The sequence below is a fragment of the Eurypyga helias genome, unplaced genomic scaffold (assembly GCF_000690775.1).
Source record: "Eurypyga helias isolate BGI_N326 unplaced genomic scaffold, ASM69077v1 scaffold28361, whole genome shotgun sequence".
NCBI lineage: Eukaryota > Metazoa > Chordata > Aves > Eurypygiformes > Eurypygidae > Eurypyga > Eurypyga helias.
The window spans coordinates 63,431-87,851 of record NW_010233249.1 but is presented as its reverse complement, the minus strand read 5'-3'; the positions used below and the strand labels follow the sequence as shown (position 1 = coordinate 87,851).

The window sequence follows — 24,421 nt, the reverse complement described above, 5'->3', positions numbered from 1 at the left end:
GGCTTTAAGGGCCCTTCCAACCCAAACCAGTCTGTGATTCTATCACGTTGTTTGGAAGGGTAGTTAGTGCTCTTCTTTCTTCTAGGGTGGTGTGCAGGGAGGCTATGCATTTCTGTCCCATCACTTTTTAATCACTGTGGTCTTACAGCATTTTAACCCTACCTTTGTACTGTAGTTTTGTTTACTGAGTGAAATCAGCTGGGAAACATTGGTGTAGGCTATAAAAACCTGATAATTTGATAAAGACTGGAAAACTAAGGTTTGCTGCCTTTTGTTTTGTTTTTCAGCACTAGAAGAAAAGGATGCAATTAAAGGACAATATGAAAAACTAATGGATGCTTACGGCTGCTTAGGAGAGCTTCAGCTTAAATGTGGTAAGTGATCATCTGTGTGACCAAGATTATAAAATGCCCAGACAGTGCCAAGCATCAACCAGTAGCTAAAGTTGTCTGATTCTTAACTTGTGAAGGCTAATTGCACTTTGTTATGATCAGTCTAGAAAAGTTCTATTTCCTTATGCTGTGCCAAAAGTGTACTGCTAAGCGATAGTCTAAGAATTTGGGATTTTTTTTTTTTAGCTTTTGTTTTGTCTAACACTGAAGATAATTGACTTTTTTTTTCCCCCCCCTACCACATTTGTCCAAGGCAAACTATGATGTCTTAGCTTTTTTGAAGGATCATGTTTAAACATGGTCATCTGAGACTGCAGTTCTACAGATTACCTGTCCTTGCTCTAATGCCTAATTGCCTTTAGTTGGGTAATTCACATGGATAAAGATTTGCAGAAGTAGGCCTCTAACTTCAACTAGTATAGTAAGCAATATTTATCATCCTTGCTGTAAATTTCTGTACAGTTTGGGAATCTTGATTTAGCAAAGGACATGCTATAACATTGCCTAGAGGAATGTTAATGGAAATAGGTTGTTTTAGGAAAAGTGCTGTCATTGATTTGAATGTAATAGTACCTTACGCAGTAGACTTCAGATTCACTGACGACAGAGAGTGCTTTTTGGTTTAATGCATATGTGCCTTGTTCCTATTGTCTTCTTACATTAAGCCTTGATTTTGACTTGGAGGAATGACAAGACTGTTTTCTATGTAACTCGATGCATGGTCAAGGAACCTGCCAAAGGCAGTGGTGGTGCGAATGCTGGTGTATTTACAACTAGTAGATATAAATGTATCTTTTTATAGCCCACTTACCATTTTATAGCGTGAGTAATATGAATTGAGATTGATCTGAAGAGGCGACTGCCATCTGAAAGATTTCTGTGTCATAATTTAAAACGGTAGGCCCATCTAGTGTTTTTAAATGAATGTGGGCTCTTTGTTTTGTTTCTTGTGGAGTTGATTAGCCATTTGTTTGGAGATTAACATCAATTTGTTAATGTAATTAAAAACGGAGGGCTTGTGATTAGTTTTTCTTGGCACTTGGACCTGTTTTTCTTCATAGGAGTCTAGTGAATCCTGTTGTAATAGTAAATGAATGTAGCTGTTGAATTCCAGCTTTTAAAGTTACAGGTGAGGGTAGTGTCTTGTATGTGATGGGAACTAAATATATTGGGTTTTAGTCTTCATATTAAAAGGTGAATGATTTCAAATGAAGTGTGAAATATTCTCAGCCTTATTTTTTCTATCTTTTCCTCTTATTTCTATGTTTCCCATGTCCTTACTTTTTGAACAATACCTGCTTAACTTCACTGTCCTTGAAATGTGAGGTTTTTCCTCTCTGAGCTTTGTCACTTCACCTCTGCCTTGTTGTAGCATTAGATTACAAGTCCTGGTACAGGAATTCCTTTGGAAAGTATTGTTAAAAATTGTATTGGTAATTGGTTAACTACTGGAGGCAAACTTCTAATTGTGATTGAGTGAAAAGTCAGGAGGGTCATGCTGCAATGGTAAGCAAAGGTAAGCAAACATTTTCTGCTGCTGAACACGTTTTGAAGAAGCAAAGATGATTGCCTGCCGTCTCCCTATTCAAGAGGTAGCCCAGTTTTTTTCCAGTCCTAGGTCTCCTGTCTTACATGTAAGTTTGTTCCATCCCTTTAGCTAATGCCTACATAAAAGATTAACACCAGAAAGGAATGCAATGTCACTTTTTTTTTCTTTTTATTCAATGTATTCTATCAGCTGCAAGCAAGGGCATGATTCGCCAGCTCTTCACTGAGCATCAGTGATCACCTAGACTTTGGTCAGGAGTATCCCTGTTTTTTTTTCTTACTGCTGAAAAACTGCAGAACATAAGTACTAAATGAACTGAAAATATTTGTGAAAGTACATTCTGCTGGGATATTAAAAGAGTATATTTGTAGAGCAGAAGGGGAGGCTTTTTTAAAAGACATGAAAGATGTCTCTGAGCACTTTAATTAATCTGTAAATATGGCTACTTAAGAATCCAAATAAATCATATTGTATGCCTGCCAAAGTAGATCGTGCTTTTCACAAGTAAGTAGATGAAATATGTGAAACTGACTCACAGGGTTAATGTTTCCCACCAGTAATAACATTCACTTCTATGTACTTATGTCTGTTAACATGACTCACTAAGTTCTTCTGCTTTCTTTTGTGAGATGGATGGCAGCAGAATGAATTGTACAGTGTTTCTGAGCTCTGTCTCAGCCAAGATTTTGCTGCCAAAGAAGGTCTAGCAAATACATCTTCAGCACAGTGTTAAAAGAGCTGGCTTTGCAGTGTTTAGTTTAGACACTGTGGTGTCAGGAAGGGGTACATATATAAGGTAGTATTCTGACGCTATCACCACGCAGGTTGTTTAGTTCAGTACAGCTGCTGTATTTGAGGAGGCATTCTGAATTAATTTGGCTGTGTATACACTCTTGCTCTTGTACATACACAGTGTGCAGTTGGAAGAAAGAAGTTTCAGAGGCAAAAAGGACAACTAAGTACCTGTTTTCTATTCCTTTTGAACATTTCCTAATATGTAATTGTGTTTAGAAGAGGGAGAAGGAGTGTCTTTGAGACTAAAACTGTAGTTTGGAAAATCTTGGTTATTTTCATAATTCTGCTATAGATTTCCTCAGAGATTTTCAGCCAGGCACTTAGAATCTGCTCCTCTGTTGCTAATTTGAAGGCAGATGAGAGACAAAAATCCCTTGAAAATTGTTTTTCATGTGGACTATAAAGTGAAGTGGAGGTATGTGTGGAATGGAGATGGAACAGACTGGGGCAATATAAGGTGATGGCATAACTGTGTTGGAATGAAGAAAGATCAAAAAGTGGAGCAAATTTATTTTTAGAAGAAAAAGGTAGTCTTGAATGAAATATTTACAGTTAAGAAGGGCAAAATAAGAGTTGAATATTGCCTTCTTTTTACTGCAGCTCATAATAAGCAATTCTGAAGTCATCCCAGAAACTGCAGTGGAAACAATTGCTTTGTGTCATTTAGACAGGTTAAATACAGAAACTGCAGCTATTATTGTAGGGTGTGACGTACCCAAACTGTGTTTCCTGTTCGGCATGGATTAAGGCAGTTAGCTTCACAAGAGCTTTTGAAAAAATGGATTCAAGTTATTTTGGTCCTGTTTCCATGCCAAATATTCTCCATCCCCTGCCTCCCTTGGCCAACCTGATAAAAGGGCATTCAGCACATATCTCTGTGAGCAAAACAGTTCTTACGTTTCTTCAAAAGTTTTCTTTACAGATGGCTGTTGTGATTTATAGCTGTAATGGGGAAAAATAATGATCTTGGTCATGATGCATGAACATTTGTACACATCTATCTGAGATAAAAATTTGGTCCATAAGCTTTGGAAGTGCTTGGTTTTTTATTTAGTACTGTAGGTGAGGCTTGCTTTTTCGTAGATGTGTTGCTGAAGAAAGCATGACCTGTAAGGAACGCTTCGCTTCTTTCTCTAAAACTATGTCATGGATTTCTTTAAAACATCCCAGATCTCATCCTAAGGAAATGAGGGACATCTCCATGGGTATGATTGTCAATTGCAGTTCTTATATTCCTAAATAAGTTTCATCTGTGTGTAAAGCTTAGAAAGGCTAATATGAAGCAGGATTGTACATGAAACTACTTGTAGAATTTTGGGGAAAAAAAAAATTTCCAAGGTGGGGCCCTCAGTAAATAGTCTGCAGCTAATACGGTGATTGGTACAGTGTGAAGCGTAAGAGCCAGACCTGGAGCTTTGATTACTTCACAGAAAGAATTTTTCCATTTTTTTTGGTAGATTTTTATTGGCCTTAGTGCTGGTCCCATTCATCATGCACTTTGCAGCTGTCAGCTGAATATAACGTGCTTTCTGCTACTGTACTGCACATGAAATCAAGGGAAAACTACCATACATTTTTCACCCAGTGTACTTTCATTAATGACTTTTTCTGATAGGAACTGTTGGGCTCCTGTTTCAAGAAATAAGACTGGAGTTTGGCCTGTCCCCTACTCCAGATAGGCAGGGAGTTCCTGAGAGCAGGGAGCCTCTGTAGACTGGCTGCAGTGCTAGTACTGGCAGGGCCACTGACTTGAGGAAATTGATTTAGTTTTAGTTTTCCCTTTGATCTTGATGCACTGCCAGCATTTTAAAACTCTACTTCCCAACTCATTTGAGCTTACACTTAAGCAATGACTGCTCATTTCACGGCTTTAGTATTTTTTTTCCATGTTGCTGTTGATGTTCTGGACAGAAGAAACATAAATACCTTGAATACTGTTTAACTCCTTTCAGAGGTTGTAACCCCATAATATGCTTCCTCATGTTGCTGCCCAGGGGGACTTGACTGGACTAGCAGATGTATTTTTGTTGTCACTGGTGTTAGTCTGCTACTTCAAGTGTTGCTTGCATAAAACCAGTTTCACTGGGAACTTACAAGGAGCAGTATTTTCAGTATAATTACAGAATTGGAAATGGTAGTGCAGTTTTGAAAAGTTAAGGCTGCAGGGATTAATGGAATAGTCTTGACTGTTCTAAGGGGAAATACCTTCTAACTTTAAGGAATGTCTGGATGTTTCACTTTGATCTATTTCATTAAAGTTGTGATATTTTCACAGTTTGCTCAGCAAACCCAATTTAATTAAGAAAATCATCTCTTGTGCCATGGCCTCAGAAATCCACCCACAAGAGGAAATTCCATGTTGTGTTGGTAGCAGGATTTTTTTTTTTGATTGGTTTGTTTTTTTCTTTTATTTTATTTTTTGGGGGAGTGGATATATTAAACCAAGAATGCAACTTCTTGCATTCTTTTATAAGATTTACTGGATAATAAAAATGAATTGTTTAGGAACTAATATAATTTTTCAGTAAATTCTTGTCTGCTAAAAATGTTACTTTCTTTGCAAAGAGTGAATAGCTTAGTATCTGCAACTTCTAGAAGTGGATAAAGTTGATTTTAATTTTGCTTTTTATAAAAATTACTTGCTCCAGTAGAAGTATCCATCCTGATTGAAGCAATTTCTACCCTTAAATTTAAGTGCATTTAGATAGGGTTGTCGTTGATTCAGCGTTTTAATGTTAAGTTTCTATTTTCAACAGGAAAGATTATGGCTTGTTGACATTTACATACCAGAAAAGAAACCACATTGACTTTTTAAAGTTTAAATTTAGAAGTAAATGGACTGATTTTTTGGCTTGAATATATCCATAATAATAATAATACTTTTGGTGACTGGCAAAAAAGCAGAAGCATTTTTCCTGTGGCTGGTAATGTTAGGTTTCTGGCATAATGGGTACTATTTGAATATGTAATGCTTTTATTTTATTCCTTGGATTAGCATTTCCACTTACAAAATGCACAAGTGAAAGCGTGAGTGGAGGTAGCGCAGTTATAACTTTCATCACAAACTTGTTCAGTGGAGTTATTAATGTATTTTAAAACATTGGTAGCCTGGGGTGTGAGAAAAAAGGTTTGGGATTAAAAGAAGAGATTCCCAGACATAAACTGATGTTGTTGGCAAAGAAGGGAAGTTTTTTGATTTATTTCGCTGTATAGATTAGTGGTGGGTAATTTCGTAGAGCTTAATGGGGACATGATTAAAAGATGCATAGCGAAATAGTGTTTTGGTAGTACTAAGTTTGCTGTTCGAGGTTCTAAAAGGGTGAAAGGCTGGTGGGAGCCCTACTTCTGCTCAGAACCCTGAGGTTATGGCTCTGCTGTGAATAAAAATGGGGCAGGGCACAGGCTTGAGCTGTGTCAATAAGACACTGATTGGCTTGCTCCCTGTGCCAAGAGCAGCAGGCATATTGGGCAAGGATTTTCAGAAAGCCATCCATCTCCTGGTTCTTCAGGGACAGTGCAGTAGCTTCTTATCTGGAATACTGTTTCTGAGCTTATTAGCTAGTGATTTGGGGGAGTAGAGATGCTGAACCTCTGCATGTGTAGATGAGCCTCCCATTTTGGGAGTGAGTCGTTGTGCGGAGGAGGCAGTGAAGAGAGTCTCTACTAAGGTACAGCAAGTTTCTAGGTAAGGCAAAACTGTGTCATTTTGATTGGCTTTTCTGTCATGCTTTATTCCTACTCACTGCCGCCTTAAACTAAAGATTTGCTTTGTTTAGATGCTGTTGTCCACAGGTTACAAGCTCCTTGAAGGACAGAACCACAGATAACAAGACCAGTATTATTTAATATAGCCAAAAAGGTCAAAAATTTATGTTGACTTTCTCATTCAGTCTATTCTGAACCCTCTAGAAAAGTTAAAGGTCACTGAAGCCAATTGAAGTACTTGTATTCTTTGTCTCAGCATCCCAGACAGACTGCTCTTCAAGGCTGTTGCTACTGATTTTCTGTCCCTGAAGCTGGCTGATAGTAAGGCAGATAAATAGTGTTTCTATGCATTGCTTCTAAATTCTCATGAATGAATTTTACTTTGAGCTGATTAGTTTTGCCTGGTTTCAGCAAAGTGACAGAAGCTATTAACTATCCTGAGAGACAGCTTAAATCTTCCTAACCCCTTCTGGAGGCTGCAAGACGGTATTTAGTCAGGTATGAGCTACCATGGTGATAACTGATGTATCTCCTGCTCTTAGTCCTTTATAATTATGCACACTCACATGCAAAGGAGGAATGAACTGTCAGGTTATATATATATATAACCCTCCAGTATGGTGTCATCTAGAAGAGTACAGAAGACGTACTTCTTAAAAACACTCAAGAAGGAGAGCATAGCATACCCTTGTTACAGAAGGAAATGTGATGAACAGAGCTTTTTAGCAAATACCACCTACACTGGCCTTTATGCAAAACTGGAGTCAGCAGAACAGAATGAATAGGATCTAATGTCCTACCTTGTCCTGCCATTCCAGTCCCATGTGCCTACGCAAATATTCTGGCCCTGCTGAAAACCACTCTGAACTCAAGTGTCTGTAGCCAACCCGTGATCTGGAAGCAAGGAGTCCCCAGCTGGTGTTTCAGAAAAAAACTTGTTGCGTGAGAGTTGGTCTGCATTTTCAGACAGTGGGCCACTGTGGGGGGTTGAAGAGTGGTCCTACGAAGTGTTCCCTTTTGCTCTCTGAAACCATACTGCCTCAGATTGTCACCGTGCCCTTACCTTGCTCTTGGCAGGTCAGCTGTTGTTCCTGCTATGTTAGGGCAATAGAGCTCACTTCCACCTTTTCTTACTGACTGGTGTGAATGGGATGACATTGTCTCCGCTAGAGACCAGAATCAAACAGTTTGTTCCTAGGAAAACCAGTGTTTTCAGAACAATTGTTCTACTGTTTCTTAATTACTTTAGCATTTCAGAGAGAATGAGCAGAGGTTGAAATCCTGTTGTGTACCAGAGTTCTGGTTACAGTGCTGTTCTCAAGCTTCAGTATTTATCTTCTAGTTTTAGGACCCTGAAGTTCAGCTGCTTCATGTTTTCACACTTTATTTCACAGTCATAAGAGCTGGAATTCTTTTTAGTGATAATTGAGGTTGTCATCTAATCATGTAAGCTCTTTTTGTTATATATAAAGCAAAATCTCAAGGATCTGTAATACTGAAACTTTCTGAATGCCTGAACACACCCAGCTTCATCTGAGACCAGTAAGAAATCTGAATGCTTCATATCATTAAAATTGAGAAGTCAGTTTCAAAAATCCATAGTGAAGAATACACTTTACCTTGTAAATGACCAGTCTTTTCCCTTCAGTCAAATCCAGTGAAAGCTCTATATTCGCTGGGGTGGTGAGATTTGATTTTTTGAGTAGTGTCCTAACATAGAGCTCATTGCCCATTATAAAATAAGTGGGAGAAACACACTGTAATGCAGCAAAGGATGGGAATTTACAAGTATTGATTGTGGAATATTATGCAATTGCACTCACTCATCTGCAGTCAAAAGGAATTAAGAAATGTAAGTGAACACCGGCCGTGGGTGGCTTGTCGTTTGCGTTGGTTTTCCTCTGAAGCAAAGATAGTGGCCTCTGCTGGAGCCCTGTCACCATTGCATATGACAGCACTGATGTGTCATGGCATAGCCTGTGTCCCCACCTGTAACCCTCTCGTAACTATCTGTCACCTTGTAGGTAATGCTCGGCTGCACTTTCTGGTCCTGGTGACAGGCTGTACATCGGTGGGAAAAATCCTGGACGCTGAAGTTTACAAAATTACTGCAACAGATTTCTGTCCTCTCCAGGAAGAAACCAAGGAAGAGGAGCGTGTTACTACCTTGAAGAAAATACTGAACTCTGGGATGTTCTATTTCTCCTGGCCTAATGCAGGCTCAAACTTTGACTTGACTGTGCGGGCTCAGAAGCAGGGTGATAACCACTATGAATCTGGTAACTCGTTCTTCTGGTTAGTACTGCATGTCTCCTGTCATCCCCACCTGCATCTGATTGGTCAAACATTCTCAGAGGGCGATGAATGTACGCATTTCAGGTGCACCTCCTCTCACATCCTTGTCACGTCAGTTTACAGGGCACGAGGCCTTGGTGAATTCATTGTAAACCTGGGTCAAACAAGTAACTTCTGTTTAAGTAAAATTAATCTGATCGTGAAATGCAATTCTAATACCTGGACATGTTGTGCTTTTAAGAAAGTAACACAAGAGGTACTCCTCCTACTCCAGAAACATGTCTCTGTAGATCATGAATATTTTCCCCCTGCAGTTCTTTTTGGTAGTTTGCTTTAACAGTTATCTAATAGAAACCTGTATGTTAACTGTTCATAAATCCCATCGTTTGTGCTGAAGTATCTTCTGTTTCTTAAAAGTGTGTGTGTTTAAAGTCTACAGTTTAATGTTTCAATAATGTGCCCTAGTTTTTATGTTGAAAACCTCAATATTAATGTTTGCAGCTCAGTGTAAATGTATGTTTCCCAGAAGGAATATCCTGTGATACATTGCTCTGTTCTTCTTACTTTCTTGTGCTTATAAGGCAAAGAAAAAGTATTTCTTGTGGTAAGTATTGGTTGAGTGGGAAGGAACACACGCGAATGTTGGGTTTGTCTTCCCTAGGTGGGTTCACCGTTGATGTAATTTGATGTTTGCTTTACAAGTTCTCACAGAATGCTTCAATTCCTATACCCTCATTTATTTCTTTTTAAACAAAAAGACAGCCACGCAGGAAGCGCAACTGTACTGGAAATAAACAAGGGGTATATGATGTAGGTGGAAAATAACTGGCAGTTACACATGGGTGTGTTGCTAGAATGTGTGGTAGCTCTTGTGGCCCAAAGTAGGTGAATATTAAATAAGCAAAAAAGTTCATAATGGATGATAAACATGAGAAAGCAGTTCATTCAGGCTAAGTAGTATTTCTAGCTATGATGTGATTTTTGACTGGTAAGATCTACTGTTCTGAGTTTAACTCAGAAAGAGAGATGTATAAAACTTGCCTTCAGCTTTGCTAGTAACGCATCCCTCTCAAAACGCTCTCCAACATGTCCAGTTGGACACATGGCACAAACGAGCTGCGTTCTACTGATGAAACTCCTAAGATGGCAGTATCCCTTAATGAATAAAGAGCCTTTAAAGCAACTTTTTTTCCTGTTCTGTCTTTTGAAACTTTTCTTGGAAGATAGGTATTTGAACTTTCCTTCTTTGCTGCTTCTGGCTGATCTAGAAGTAGCCCTTGAAGAGGTTCCATTCCCCTGTGTGTTGTAGAACAGGGATGAATGGCAACAGCATCCCATTTTTGACAAAACGATGTCCCACATAAAATGTATCTGAGGTAATTATGTGATATTGGAGATTTCAAACCAAACAATAGATTCTTGAGAAAAGTAAACAGTGGGATAATCTGGCAGTTTTCATCATGTAACTATTTACCTTAGTTATGAGCAACACAAATCACCTGTTAAATGAAATGCAACAACAAAAAAATTGTACTGGAATTTGTCTGAGTGAGGACTTCCTCCGTGAGTAGAGCTAGGAGAAGCAGGTGGAAGAGGTACCAAAATTGTTTTAGAGCTGTTTTTTCAGTTACGTACGTAGTTTAAAAATGTAAGAATGACTTGCACCTTTTTCAGAGAAACGCTGTACAATTCTTCATGGGTTTCGCTAGATGTAGTAACTCATACAGATTTACTGTTGAGCAATAAGTGATCATAAAAAGGCCGTCATGGGTGACTAAAGGCACATTTTGAAAAATGAAACAAGGAAAACCATAAGAAGAGACTAGCATCACTGTTAACCGATGTGATAGGCTTTTTGGGTCGTTGATTGTAAAATAAATTGAAGGTTTAAACAGATATTCCTCTTGATTTTAGTAGCACTTTTTACAATATCTCAATTGACTTAGGTGTCCAGGTTCTGCTTGGAAAAATTTTTCAGAAAATCCTGAGATTTAAAATGGCTCTTCATCCTGTAGTGTATGCTAAGGTCTGGGCAGTACTGTTCAGAAAGTAATTAGCTTGACAGCACTGTAATTTATGAAAAAGGTTACCAAATATAAATGTATTTCTAGAGCTGAAAGAGGTGACATTTGCTTCTCAATGTATAAGACAAGTGCAGGATAAGACAGCACCTTGGTGGTAGCTGTGCTATTAAAGTCTGCTGTGTTCAGTAATGTATCTCTATGTCGTTGAACCTTTCAGGAACCAACTATTGCATGTGCCCTTCAAACACTACCAGGTGAACTGCTCTGACTGGCTGCTGAAAGTGGTCTGTGGTGTAGTGGACATTCGCACTGTTTATGCTTCCCACAAGAAGGCGAAAGCCTGCCTCATCTCTCGTATCAGCTGTGAGCGCGCTGGTGCCCGGTTTCACATTCGAGGGGTCAATGATGATGGACATGTATCTAACTTTGTTGAGACAGAGCAGGTAAGCAGATGTATCCAATAGCTTTGAATAATTCAGTCCACTCAAGTATAATTGGGGCAGAGTTTCCAATAAGAATTAAAGGAGTTCAGCGAGTGTTTTTTCCAGGAATATTTAAAATATCATTGCATAACAGATCTATGTTCTTGCCCATTGAGCATTTCTTCGTCATCTGTTCTTTTTCTGTGTTTCTGGCTTTTCCATGCACACAATTTTCACTAATACTTCCGGACTTTTTTTCCTGAATGTGGAAGTCTGAACATTTGATATAGTGCTGAAATATTGACATGGGTTTTTAAACCATTCAGAGAGCTCTTTGTGTTAATTCATGTGGAACCAACAGGTGTGACAGTAAGATTCTCAATTGCGTGAAACTTGCTTAGAATTATCAGTCATAAGACGCGTGTATTAAACAGAGGAATGTTTTCAAAACTGTTCCAGAATAAATGTCGCACTCATACATTCATACTCATGTGTTTTAAAGTATATTGTTTCTAAAATTCATCATGTTTCTCATGCTATAGAATGTTGGAGAATTAGTTTAAAAGATTTTTCTACAAAGTAATGGTCTCTACACTTCATTTCTTTCATTTATTGTAAGTATTTGTGTTAGTCCACACAACCAGGTTTGCTCGACTAGCCACTGAAATTCTGTTGCGCTACAATGGCATAACTGTATCTACACTGATGAAAAGAATTTGGTTAGAGACTCTGGGGGTAATTTTCAGCAAAGACTAGAGCTGATATTTGCTTTTGACTGTAAGGAAGTAATTTAGAATCGTATAAAATCTTATGATCATAAATATTCATGTTTCAAGTTACTCCTGTCTGCTGAGTTGGATTGAAGCCATCACTTCTTTGTACAGTAAGTTGTTCAGCTATAAAATCAGAGTGATTATTAACTTCCCGCCTCACAGGACTTTTGCAGGCCAGTGAGGACAACATTTGTATAGAAGAGAGGTAGTGTATGCTGTGCTGTGGTGAAGAACTCCTCTCAGCACTCAAATAGATTATTCTAGTTAAGAGGAAACTGCCCAGCCAAGGAACTGTGTTCACTGTGAGAGAAACTGTCTTTGGCTAGTAAAGGAAGCAGGGAAAAAACCCAACATCTTCTGAGTAAGACAAATTTCAGGGCAACTCATTTTGGAAGAGACAAATTTAATCCACTTTATATTCCCCTTTGCTTTATGGGGGATTATTTCCAGTGAGAGGTGGTATGACACAGTTTTTATATGTACATCATGAAAAACCTTATTTCCAGCTGATCTTGAGTCAAAATATATGGGTGAAATGCATTCAGTGGGCTCCCATGATTGACACAGCCAAACAAAATAAATGTCGTTTTTATTACGCATGGTTTAGCCTATTGCCTTGAAAATGAACAAAAAGCAATGGACCCTGAAGAATCTGAAATCTGTGCCAGATAGAATGAGTGCTTTCTTATTGAAGTATAATCACCTTTTCCTTTTTGAATAGGGGTAGTAATTACTGGCAGTCAGAGCCATCATACAGAAATGTCTCTAAGCAGAATATGTCATAGAATCATAGAATGGTTTGGGTTGGAAGGGACCTTTAAAGGTCATTCAGTCCAACCCCCCTGCAGTGAGCAGGGACACCTTCAGCCCAGGTTGCTCAGACCCCCGTCCAGCCTGGCCTTGAAAGTTTCCAGGGATGAAGCATCTACCACCTCTCTGGGCAACCTGTTCCAGTGCTTCACCACACTCATTGTAAAAAAACTTCTTCCTAATATCTTGTCTAAATCTCCCTCCTCTTAGCTTAAAATCATTACCCCTTGTCCTATTGCTACAGGCCCTATTAAAAAGTTTGCCCCCATCATTCTTACAGGCCCCCTTTTAAGTACTGAAAGGCCACAATAAGGTCTCCCCGGAGCCTTCTCTTCTCCGGGCTGAACAAGCCCAACTCTCTCAGCCTGTCCCCATAGCAGAGATGCTCCAGCCCTCTGATAATTTTTGTGGCCTCCTCTGGACCCGCTCTAACCGGTCCATGTCTTCCTTGTACTGAGGGCCTCAGAGCTGGACGCAGCAGTCCAGGTGGGGTCTCACCAGAGCAGAGTAGAGGGGGAGAATCCCCCCCCTCGACCTGCTGGCCACGCTTCTCCTGATACAGCCCAGGATACGGTTGGCCTTTTGGGCTGCCAGCGCACACTGCCGGCTCATGTCCAGCTTTTCATCCACCAGTACCCCCAAGTCCTTCTCCGCAAGGCTGCTCCCAATCCCTTCATCCCCTAACTTGTATTGATACTGGGGGTTGCCCCGACCCAGGTGCAGGACCTTGCACTTGGCCTTGTTGAACCTCATGAGGTTCACATGAGCCCATTTCTCAAGCTTGTCCAGGTCCCTCTTGTTGCCCTTCCATCCCTCAGGCTTGTCAACCACACCACTCAGCTTGGTGTCACCTGCAAATTTTCTGAGGGTGCAGTCGATTTCCCTATATCAGTGGCTGGTAGTACTTTTCAGTAAAGGACAAGGATCTGCTCCTAAAATGTGGTTGTTTCCAGTGGCTTCTGGACAGATCTACAAAACTGTGTATGTAGCATAGATTGTTTTTATACGTGTATGTACATGTCTGTGTATGTAAGTGCACATACAATGGAAGTGGACTGCTTGGGTGGCCCTCACAGGGGGAGGCTGGTGAGACATCTCTACATGACTGTGTGCATAGCATAGAGATACTTAAGCTAACTGTGTCACTGCTTGTTCCGGAAGGGTTGTAGCTGTGTCATTGCAGGACTGTGCCTGACTGCTGAGGGTGGCATTTTCCCTTGAAGTGCCCGGACTTCAGCATTGTTATTTCCTCGTGGCATTATGTGGGTGTAGCAGCTCACACTCAGGGCTGTCCTTTCTGTTGTCCCACTGCATTGCGGCAGGCATGCTTTCAGGCACCTCTTTGTCCTAAATCCAGCAATGTTTTGGTACTTTCAAAATTTCCTCTCAGGCGTTGCCTTGATGGTACAGCTTTAACCTCTTCACGTGGTTCTGCCGAGGGATGCACGTAGAGCTACCTTAGACATGCCTGTGCAGCGGTGCTCAGCAGAAGGCCTGGAGGAGTTGCAAGCTGTTATTCCCCACTCTGCCTGTGAGGTTTGATTACCAGGACATGCTCAAAACATGCACAGTGTTACACATGTCACTTTCTGCCCAGTGGTCAGAGTTCTCCTCGGGGATGTGGATGGCTTTTTGCTCACATTCCCCCTTTTCCTGGTTTGCCTGCATTTTCAGTAGGCTGGCCTGGCAGCTTTTCACTTAGTGTTCAGGCTTCCACAAATTCTGCTTGTTGGATGCCAAACTCTTCCCCTGCAGTGCTTGGGTCTTTAATGTCAGCCTCTGAATTCCCTGCTAATAATTCTCTTTTGTGCCTCTGCTCCAAAGCAACTGCAAGTCAAGTTCTGCAGCATCTGCATCTTTCTAGAAAGTCTGTCATTCCACTGGGAGATGCAGATAGGTCTGCTCACCAAAAAGTGGAATTTTCCCCTGGAACATGGGAACAGAAGAAGAGACATATGCCATTTTAAATAAGAACTTGGTACAGTCTGCTATTTTAGTTGAGAGCCTTCTCTTGAGCGTTAGTGCAAAGTACATTGCTCAGGATTTGAAGAATATTCTCTTGCTGAAATGCAGCGGAAAGAAAATGTTAGAAAGGGTTGTCAGCTTTCTTTCAGATCAGTCTCACATTTGTGGCACTGCACTTAGCAGTTGCCTAATTACAGGAAATACTTCTGCTATCCTCATTCTATTTAATTATATTCCTGGAGTACATTATGTTGTAAATGGTTAGCATGAAAAATCCCAGCAGAAAACCTGAGGATTGGCTCCTGGTGAGTGGCAAAACGGTATTTGGAAGCTAATGTTTCCCTTAGCTGGGGTTGGGGCAGGCCCTTCACAGGAGTGGCTGTGCTTTGTTCCTGTGAAGTGGGAGAACTGAAGGCTTTTGAGTGTTTTGCCATTGGGCAAGCAGAAGTGCAAGAGTGAAATGGCTATAGGCTGGAAGGCCTGAGTAGGTTGGAAATTATAACAAGGGTTTGCAGTTTTCAAGGATTGTGTTTTTAAACACAATTTTTGTTTTTAAAGGAGAAAAGAAGGTTGCTGTTGCTAATGGTGATACACTAGTTTTGCCAAGCTGTGAGTCCTGAGAAAGCGGAGTTGGGCTAACCACTGGGATGCCTGAGATCCAGTTCAAGCTGGCATCCACTTACCATTAGGAAGTAAGAGTCCTAGAATAAACTCTCTCCTACTTTCATAGTAGACTACTGACTAATCGCCTATGAAGTAATATCTTGGCTGAGTAACATTTTGTTTCCATTTGCTGCAGCCTGTACAGTATAATGGCATGCTGGCTGTGTGCTTTCATGGATAAATAGCACCCTAGGATTCTGAAAAGCCAGGACTTTTCCCCCCTTTATAGGAACTACTTCTAACATTTTTCTGTTTTTAGAAGAGGGAGAAACAATTAGTCTTATCTCCAGGCAGCTCTTTTATGCATAGGTGGTATGCTTTTGTCTCCCACTGAGTTAGCCTTGTGGCATTTTAGCTCTGCAATGAGTCATTTTTTTGTGGGCTCACTTAACTGCTGTGACTCACGGTGTTTGAGAAGAAGGGGGGAAAAGTTAAATATCTCACTTCACTTTTGCTTTTCAAAAAAAGCCCAAACCCCTACTAGTAGATCTTTACGATATTTGATCATTTGCCTTGCATCTTCACAAAGAAAAAAAAAAAGTTGTAGGAAACACTTAAGGAAAAACAAAACATGATGGTAAAAGATGTTTTTTTAAAAATCCTTCTAATGTGTACTTCCTGATTTGCTGCCAGTATTTTGTAATGGGATGACAGCCCATTCTACTTACAGTGTTGCAGTTAATCCTCAAGTAGTTTTAAAATCGATCTGTTTTTCAGTTATATCTTAAATGTTTCTCTTCACCATTTCTTCCTCCCCTAAATAGTCCCTTAAAGTGAAGCTATATCACATTCTTCTCATTCTTTTCTGCTGATAGCGTTGAGAAACAAGTGTGCTTTCTTCATTTGGTTGATGTGCCTGTCCCTGTTTACATTTCAGCTCCTCCTCCAGTTATCCCCCAAAGAGTCATGCTTAACTCTTGGTATCTTAGCATGCAACTTACAGGAACAACTCTAATTTGTCAAAGATAAATGAATGGTTTTGGTTGTTTTTCCCTTCATGGAACGGTTCAGTAAAGAAAATGTAAACCTTGACAAGGCATTAAAAGGAAATGTCATGAATTTGGATTAGCCTTCCCTTTCTTCCAGTTTAAGAAAGAAATGTCAGTCATAGATTAAGAAAAATTATCCCTATTTCACAATAACTCTTGGACCATGATGGATAGCTCTCCAGGAGAGTAATGGATGCAATCATGTGTTTAATTTATTTTCTGGATCAAGTTTTAGTATGTCCACAGGCAGGGCAAAGAGGATTATTTTGGAAAGTATATCCCTGGATCCTGTGGTCTGAGTTAAAGGAACCCATGGGGAGGTATGTTTAGGCCATCTGTTATCCATGCTCTTTGTGGGTTGTGTGGCAGAGCTGGAGATCCCAGAACAAGCCGTATGAGTATCCATTTTATTATGGACTGTGTCTTTGTGCCACTTGAGTCTGTAATGAATTTTGCTGTTTGAAGTTGTGACTGGATAATTATTTCGCTCTAATGAAGTTGAGCATTGGAGATAGCGAATAAATTATTCCAGACGGTGAATGGGAGCAGCACTGGGATTAGAGCACCAGCTGGTTGATGTAGATGTTTGCTTCTTGCTCAGCAGCTTACTAGCACTACCTGTGCATGAAGTTTGTGTTACCATGAGAGGTCTTTGGATCACAGACGCAAGGTCTGACCCTATGCAACAGAAGAGGAAGATGGAGAAATGTGCTCTTAAACTGTCAGCACTATCACCCTTGATCCTGGAGTCAGAGAAAGTGACCACAAAAATAGTCTAAGACAGCAGAAGTTGAAAGAAAAACATGTCACATTTGAACAGCAGAGGTCAGAGTACAGACAATCTATTATCAAGGCAAACAGGTCTTCCACATGGGTTAAGTATCCAGTTGCTATTCATGTTGTCTGATGGGAAATGTGCCTGAAAAGCCATCCAGCTAACTGGATTAGATTGTTTTATGAACTGGATCCTTTGAGATTAATGAAATAGTTCTTGAGTGTTTTGAGGGTTTGATAGGATTGAACATTCTCCCTGGGTCAAGTAGGCAACAACTTGCTGTCATTTTGGATGGAAGACAAAAAATAAGGCTCCACAATAGTTTTATGAAGCCCAAAGAAAAAGATGTAGGTAGCAGTGCATATCAACCCTAGTGACAAAGTGTTGTCCACTAGTGTGGACACTGATTGTGTTTGAATAGTTAGCTTGGAAGAATATGAGAAAAGAAATTCTGTACTTATCCATGCATAAATGCTGGAATTGCATAAGCAATGAAGTTGTAATCTTTTATTTATGAGTGTAATTTTAACCTGGATGTATTATCAGTGCTTATTTAAGATTTTAACAAATGAGGTTTCTTGTAGTGTATATGGTGTTAAGATTATGTCCATTCCTAAACTGGAAAGTCCTTTTAGTCTCAGTCTTTCAACATGCTTGCTTAGGAAGTCTGGTGGTAGGAAGGCTGTTACCACTATTATTGTAATGTCAAGGGGCATACGTAGTAGAAGGCAATGTCAAGATCAAGGATCATGTTCATGGAATCATAGAATCTTTTAGGTTGGAAAAGACCATAAAGATCGTCAAGTCCAACCGATAACCTGGCACTGCCAAATCCACCACTAAACCAGGTGCCTAAGTGTCACATCTACATGTCTTTTACTATCTCCAGGGATGGTGACTCAACCACTTCCCTGGGCAGCCTGTTCCAATGCCTGACAGCCCTTTTGGTGATGAAGTTTTTCCTAATGTCCAGTCTAAACCTCCCCTGGCACAACTTGAGGCCATTTCCTTGGATTGGTGAATGAAGGATAGCGGGTATTGCTGAAGTTCAGGGAAGATTACACAGTTGTAATGCTTAATGAAATGGTTATAGTCTGTTTAGGAAGGGATGACTGTCAGAAAAGTGTGTTACTCCCCCACTCATATAAAAAAATGCTAGGTCTTTTTCCAACTCACAAGCAGCTTTGAAGAAAATAATTTTGGATTCATCTGGGTCATGAGAATGAGGTGAGAGGACTGTGAAAGACCACAGAATTGCTCCAGAGAATAGAATGATGAGCCCTGTAAGTGAAAAGAAAAAAAACCTGTGTGCTGATGTGGAGAACTGCCTTGTGAAAGACTGTGTGGAGAGGCCATGCTCCCAGTTCCAAAACCTCATCTGAATTTCTAAAAGCTACATGGCAATGTGCATAAAAAAGGGCATTTTAAAGAAACAGATAATCATCACCAAGGGGTTTTCTATTAGACCTCATCCTGACAGAGGACATCCCCAGCCCATCACATCAGGATGTGGGCATCCTGTTGAGATCACAGGGATGATCTTCAAATAGTCTGAATTTTTTTGTTGTTTGGTTTTCCCAATGGGCAGTTTAATAGGGCAAAAACCAGAAGAGGTAATGGGTGAAAAACAGTGAATGGAAAACATGAGTGATAATAGTAACAAACATCTGTTGGCTTACGATGCTGAATCACTAGTAAGTGGAAATATGAGCATCCGTTAATGCAGAAAGGCAGAAATGTTTGGTTGGTATTTTTTCTTCTGTACTTGGCATAACGAAGGCAGGTTATATATTCATGGTCTGTAACTGTGATGAAATACTTTCCATTTGGACTGTAGCTCAGGGAGATGTTAAACTGCAGGTATTTAACTTAGAGTTACTATTATTATCTTTTAATCTGTGGGTCTGGAGAATTTGCAGCTGGGACTTTTAAAACAGCTGGCCAAAGAGATACTTGAGCTGTGGGTTTTTCAGTTAGTTATGGAAACAGGATGTCCAGAAGATTGCAAAGAAAACTGGTTCTCTGTAGCAAGCTGTTTGAGTGGCCAAACTGTAGTTTATATGAAGCTTTGTCTGTGAGCATCATCACTGGATGTTTCATTTCAACTCATCGCATCACTGTGGTGATGATTTGTGTGAAATGTTGAAGTGAGCTAGTCCTGCCTCCTTTTTGCATAGATTCAGGACCTGATCATCATTTAGCACGAGTGAGGATAATGCTGGGGCTGTCAGTGGAGCTACACAAATTTGCCTTATCTTAGAATTGTCTCCTCTGGGTCCGTGACTGTGAGTGAAAAGATGATTCAGTGTTGAGAAGTCACTGACTCATCTTGGTACAACCTGTCAGAGTGAGGATGTGCTGAAGAGGAAGAATGTGGGCCTGCACACTCCTCCTGTAGTCCGACTGTAGGATGAACTCTTCTGAGCACAGGTGTGCAAAGAGTGGTGCACCAGTGTGTTGCCATGGTAATTAGCTCCTGCACTCAGGTACCGGCAATGTTGAGGAAACTTTACTGGGAGAGCATGATTTAGAGCCACGTTACTCAATGTGAGGTAGGCCTTGCAACGAAGCTTCTCTGACCAACCCGTTTTCTTGCAAGGCGTTGTGCTAGGATAAGATGCAACAGGGAATGGTCCTTAATTCATTGGTGTGAGGCTAAAAACATCAAAACATACGGTTTTTCACAACATGTGGGCTAGCCATCATTCTAACACCAGCATCGTGTCCTTGACAAAGCCACTTAAGCCTTTCATCTCAGTGAAATGGGGATAGCTGAAAGCGCTCTGCAAAAACATTGTAAAGATTAGTTAGACAAAACTGGTGACAGGATATTTAAATACCTACCTCTTTGGTGATGCTCTACTTCTTCTTTTCACATACGTAGCTCTAAAAATTGTACTTTGGTAGTGATTATAAAGATGAGAGGTCAAAGTAAAGGAAGGCATTTCCCCTGAGCCACCCAGCCAGCACATCTAGTGGCAAATCCAAAAGCACAAACCACATTAAAGCTGTAGAATAACCCATTTTCACGTTCTTTTTCTATTTTGGGAGCTACTAGCCAGCTGGCAGCAGTTGTGCTAAATGATACGATGTGATTAGAGAAGCAGCTACCTGGATGACCTGGATACCATTCCTCCACAGGGCTGCAGAAGACTCATTGTCATGCATGAGATAACGGAGATGTGTATCATGTATCCGCCGTGGCAAACAGCCAGGATTCCACTGCTAAGTATAGGCCATGGGAGTGAGCCGGGTTTTGCACAGTTGCTCTGTGGTCATACTGGATCTGAAGATAGTACCTTTTGTGCTAAGTTAACACAGAATGTAACGCTTCGCTTGGGGGCTGGTGGAGGGGCAAGGCAAAGGGGAAAATCAGTCTTTGTACTTCACAACTCAAAATCAGCTTGTTGGCAGTGATCGTAAGAACAAATATTAAGGGAGAGTTCAAGGTCTGGTTAGGGAAGGAAGTGGGGAGTTTGGAGCCTCTCCCTATAAGCCTCCTGGAAAAGAAATAGATCACATGCTGTTCACTGCATTTCAGAATGGGAGTGGCAAAGCTGCTGGTTTCACTGAGATTTATTTGGACAGTCTGACAAGGCCCAACATGCAGTGAAATAAGAAATAGTAAATAAAGTAAGAGATGAGCTTGTCCCACACCTGACATTACCCATCATCGGTCACAAGGAGCAATGACATTTTGCACAGTTAAATTTTATGAGAGAGACAGGGGGAGAGCATACGGCTGCTCTTCCTGAGTGTCTCCACCGGTAGATCTAATCCATCTTCACTGTGGATGAAAGATTCCTTCCTTCTTGACAGTGGTGGTCTTTAAAGTTTTCTCTCATTTCTGGTGAGTAGCGAATTGGATCTGCTGTGATGATGTGAAAGCAAATACGCTGTGCTTTGTTCCGCTGCCGGTGGGACTATGGAAAAGTGGCTGAGCAGTAAGTGGATACAGTGAGATACGTGGTTTACTTTTTTTACCCTTTGAGTTCAGTGTCTTAAATTGTCACCTGATGAAGGGGTCACAGACTGATAGGTCTAACTGCAGAACTCCTTCCTTTTATTTTGTTTTTGCAGACAATTTACTTGGATGATGACGTCTCTTCCTTTCTGCAGATCAGAGGTTCTGTTCCACTGTTTTGGGAGCAACTGGGGCTTCAGGTAAACAAATAAGCAAAAAGCCTACCTTACATACCTCTCCTGCTACTTATAATTTAGAAGTTACCTAAAAGTTAATTGTTTTTTAAAAGGAGCTGCAAAGCTCATTCTGTGAAAATGCTGAGCTCTTTCATTTTAGGTTTACCTTGTAGGAAATTCTGTGTGTTTATATAAAGAGAACTAAATGAGGCACATGGCTATAGTTAACTGAAGTTTAACATTTTCATGTGTTTGTGTGCCCCTACAGGGGACTACTTGTAAGGGACTGTGTCCTAATGTCCTAAGCTTGAAGCTTACAACGGTACCTATATAACATTGTCAATTTGATTTGGAATAACCTTTCCTTCTGAAATGCCCAGTTGGCTTGATGATATTGACTTCTACAATAAAATTGGGGTATTTAGGGATACCAGGAACTCTGTATGAGCACATTACCTTGATACAAACCATAATGTCTGGAATGGTATGTTTGTTAGATTTTACACAAAAGGGTGATGGTGATGATCACCTGATCTTCTGCAATGCAGAGATGTAGGGTTTAATCAGGAGATTATTGCATCAAGCCTAGGGGGTTACATGTGGTCTGTGACTTACAGTTTATGTACAGTTATCCAGCTCAAATAAGAATCGTCCTAGCACTCTTTGCATTCTCGGAACTGAGCGCTAAGCAACTGGAATGAGTATGCACATATATGCATATATGTTAATAGACAGAATACATAATGTAACTGTTTTTTTAGATTCTTTAAAGATTATTTGATACTTTCTTAATCTTTAGATCTAGCACCTAGGGACTGTCCAGAACTACTGGATTTAGCACAAAAGGAAGGTTCTGTGTTGTTGTCTGTTAGCAACATCCAGTGCAATTACTTGCTTCTTTTTAGAAAGCAGTATGGTTGTGCACACATCCTGCCTGTGGTAAAACTGTATCCAGCGCTGTTGTTCTCTGTGTTATGAAGCCATAGAGCTTTTCCCCACGTATTTTTGGGTAGTGGGTACCGTTTCTGTGTGTTCCAGTTAAACAGAATTTTCAACTTTTTAGTAGGGACACAGTCTACTTTTTTTCCTAATCTGGATTAGATCATGCAACTTTCATTTATGTTGGTGAACACTCATAACTCGTCTTCCTTGAATGTGAGTGTGCTGGCACTGATGTTAGAAAGAATGACAGAAACCATCCTAGTGAAAAACAAAGGAAGATGATGAAGTACAGGAAAAAATGCATGATCCTATAAATAATTAGCAGTGTAGTTTTTGGAGAGGAAAGAAGCCTTCTGCATACTGTAATAACATTAGCTGCTATTCAAAAGGAGCTTGAGGCTACTGTTGTTGACATCCATATTAAAAGTCCTATTAGATTGGCACAGGATTTCATTCTTCATATTTTCAAAGGACTGCTCTAATGCTTTTTCAGTTCTGTAAATAATGAAAGATGAAAGACACACAGCCCATGGAACTGGCATAACTGCAGCCTTTACTGCAGAGGGAAGGGTGGGAAGAATGCTGGGCACACGGCATGCTCACGCGAGGCAGTGTGGAATATTTGCTAGAGGTAGCTGGCGAAGGGGTGTGATATTTTTAGCCATAAAAAGATGTGTAGGTATCCCTTTGCTTAATGATAATCGTGTTTTCACTTGTAATTGTAAATGTTGTTGTCTAATAAAAGCTGTGGCTTTGTATTAAGGATATTATGTGTGTGGGTGTGTGGAGTCTGTTAGAAGTGTCTGGTGCTGTTAGAGAGATGGTTTTCTCTGAAGGAAAAAGGGAGACATCTAGTGATTTAGGACTCCAGCAATTTAAGTTCTTTATCTCTTCTCTGATATTTTATTTTAGGTGGGTTCTCATCATGTAAGGCTTAACAGAGGTCTGGAAGCTAATGCTCCTGCCTTTGACAGGTAAGATTCATTCCACTTCAGCAGTAACACAGCAGCCTGGCAGTTAACCAGGATTCCACAACTTTATGTCTTCATAGTAAATCCTGAGAGATAGAAACATCTCACAGATGGTGTAACCAATCCCCCAGGTGTTGCGGGATTATTAAGTGGGTTTACTTTATTTAATCACATATTTTTGTGCATTTTCCTGTCTGTTTTCAGTGGTAATTGAATTAATTTGGTCTCCTGGCTTGTTTCTGTAAGAAATACTGAGTGGTATGCAAAAGGGGGTAACCCTTTGTGTAACCCTTTGTGAGCCAAGAAATGTGAACGTACACTTAAGATACACAGAACATATGTTCTTTACCACTTTAACCTAGGCAATTAAAAAGTAAATATTGCTTCTTGTCTAACCTGGGTTTGTTTTATTATTTGTCTCATTATTTTACTGCTATACAGAAAGAACAGTTTTTTATTCTATGATGAGTGTTGTACGGTGCTGTCATGCTGATGGTTTTCTTCTTTACCCAAAGACTGGCTTGTAAACCTTTTTAAACCGTTAATACTCTGTTTGTCAGCTGGAAAAGATTTAAAAAAAAGAAAAGCCATACATTAACTTGATTCCTCTGAATATCTGACTGTGAAGTGCTGTCCTTTAAGGGCAAACTCCCATGGACATCAGTGGGAACATTGCCTGAAAAGGACACAAAGGATTTGGCCTGTGGGGAATTTTCAACTTGTAAGTGTCAGGTCATGTGATTAATTTATATTCTGATTTTATTTTGGCAAATCAAGAATTTAGGTTCATTTTGGGTAAGGCCTGTTAATTTTTTGATTTCATTTACTGCAGCTGTTAGCAGACATGACATTAGTGACTGTTAATGGTTTTACACAGATTCACAGAGTGGTAGAGGTTGGAAAGGGCCTCTAGAGATCACCTAGTCCAATCCCCCTGCCAGAGCAGGATCACCCAGAGTAGATTGCAGAGGAACAAGTCCAGGCGGCTTTTGAAAGTCTCCATAGAAAAAGACTCCACCACCTCTCTGGGCAGCCTGTTCCGTGCTCTGTCACCCTCACAGGGAAGAAGGGTTTCCTCCTGTTCAGGCTGAACCTTGTCTTTTCTAGTTTATGGCCATTGCCCCTAGTCCTGTCACTGGACACCACTGAGAAGAACCTGGCCCCATCCCCCTGACACCCACCCTTTAGATATTGATAAGCATTGATAAGAT

At 40.3% G+C, this 24,421-nt stretch overlaps 1 protein-coding gene across 1 annotated transcript in view; it reads left to right on the top strand.

The window, feature by feature from the left end:
* Positions 1–289: 289 nt before the first annotated feature.
* The window catches only part of SYNJ2 (synaptojanin 2), a 58,438-nt gene continuing 34,306 nt past the window's right edge, over positions 290–24,421 (top strand). Inside the window, exons 1-5 of the mRNA XM_010161687.1 lie at positions 290–374; positions 8,466–8,736; positions 10,978–11,203; positions 21,238–21,321; positions 23,152–23,213. Coding sequence (XP_010159989.1) covers positions 332–374; positions 8,466–8,736; positions 10,978–11,203; positions 21,238–21,321; positions 23,152–23,213 — 686 coding nt within the window. The 5' untranslated portion in view covers positions 290–331. The remainder of the gene's footprint in view (positions 375–8,465; positions 8,737–10,977; positions 11,204–21,237; positions 21,322–23,151; positions 23,214–24,421) is intronic.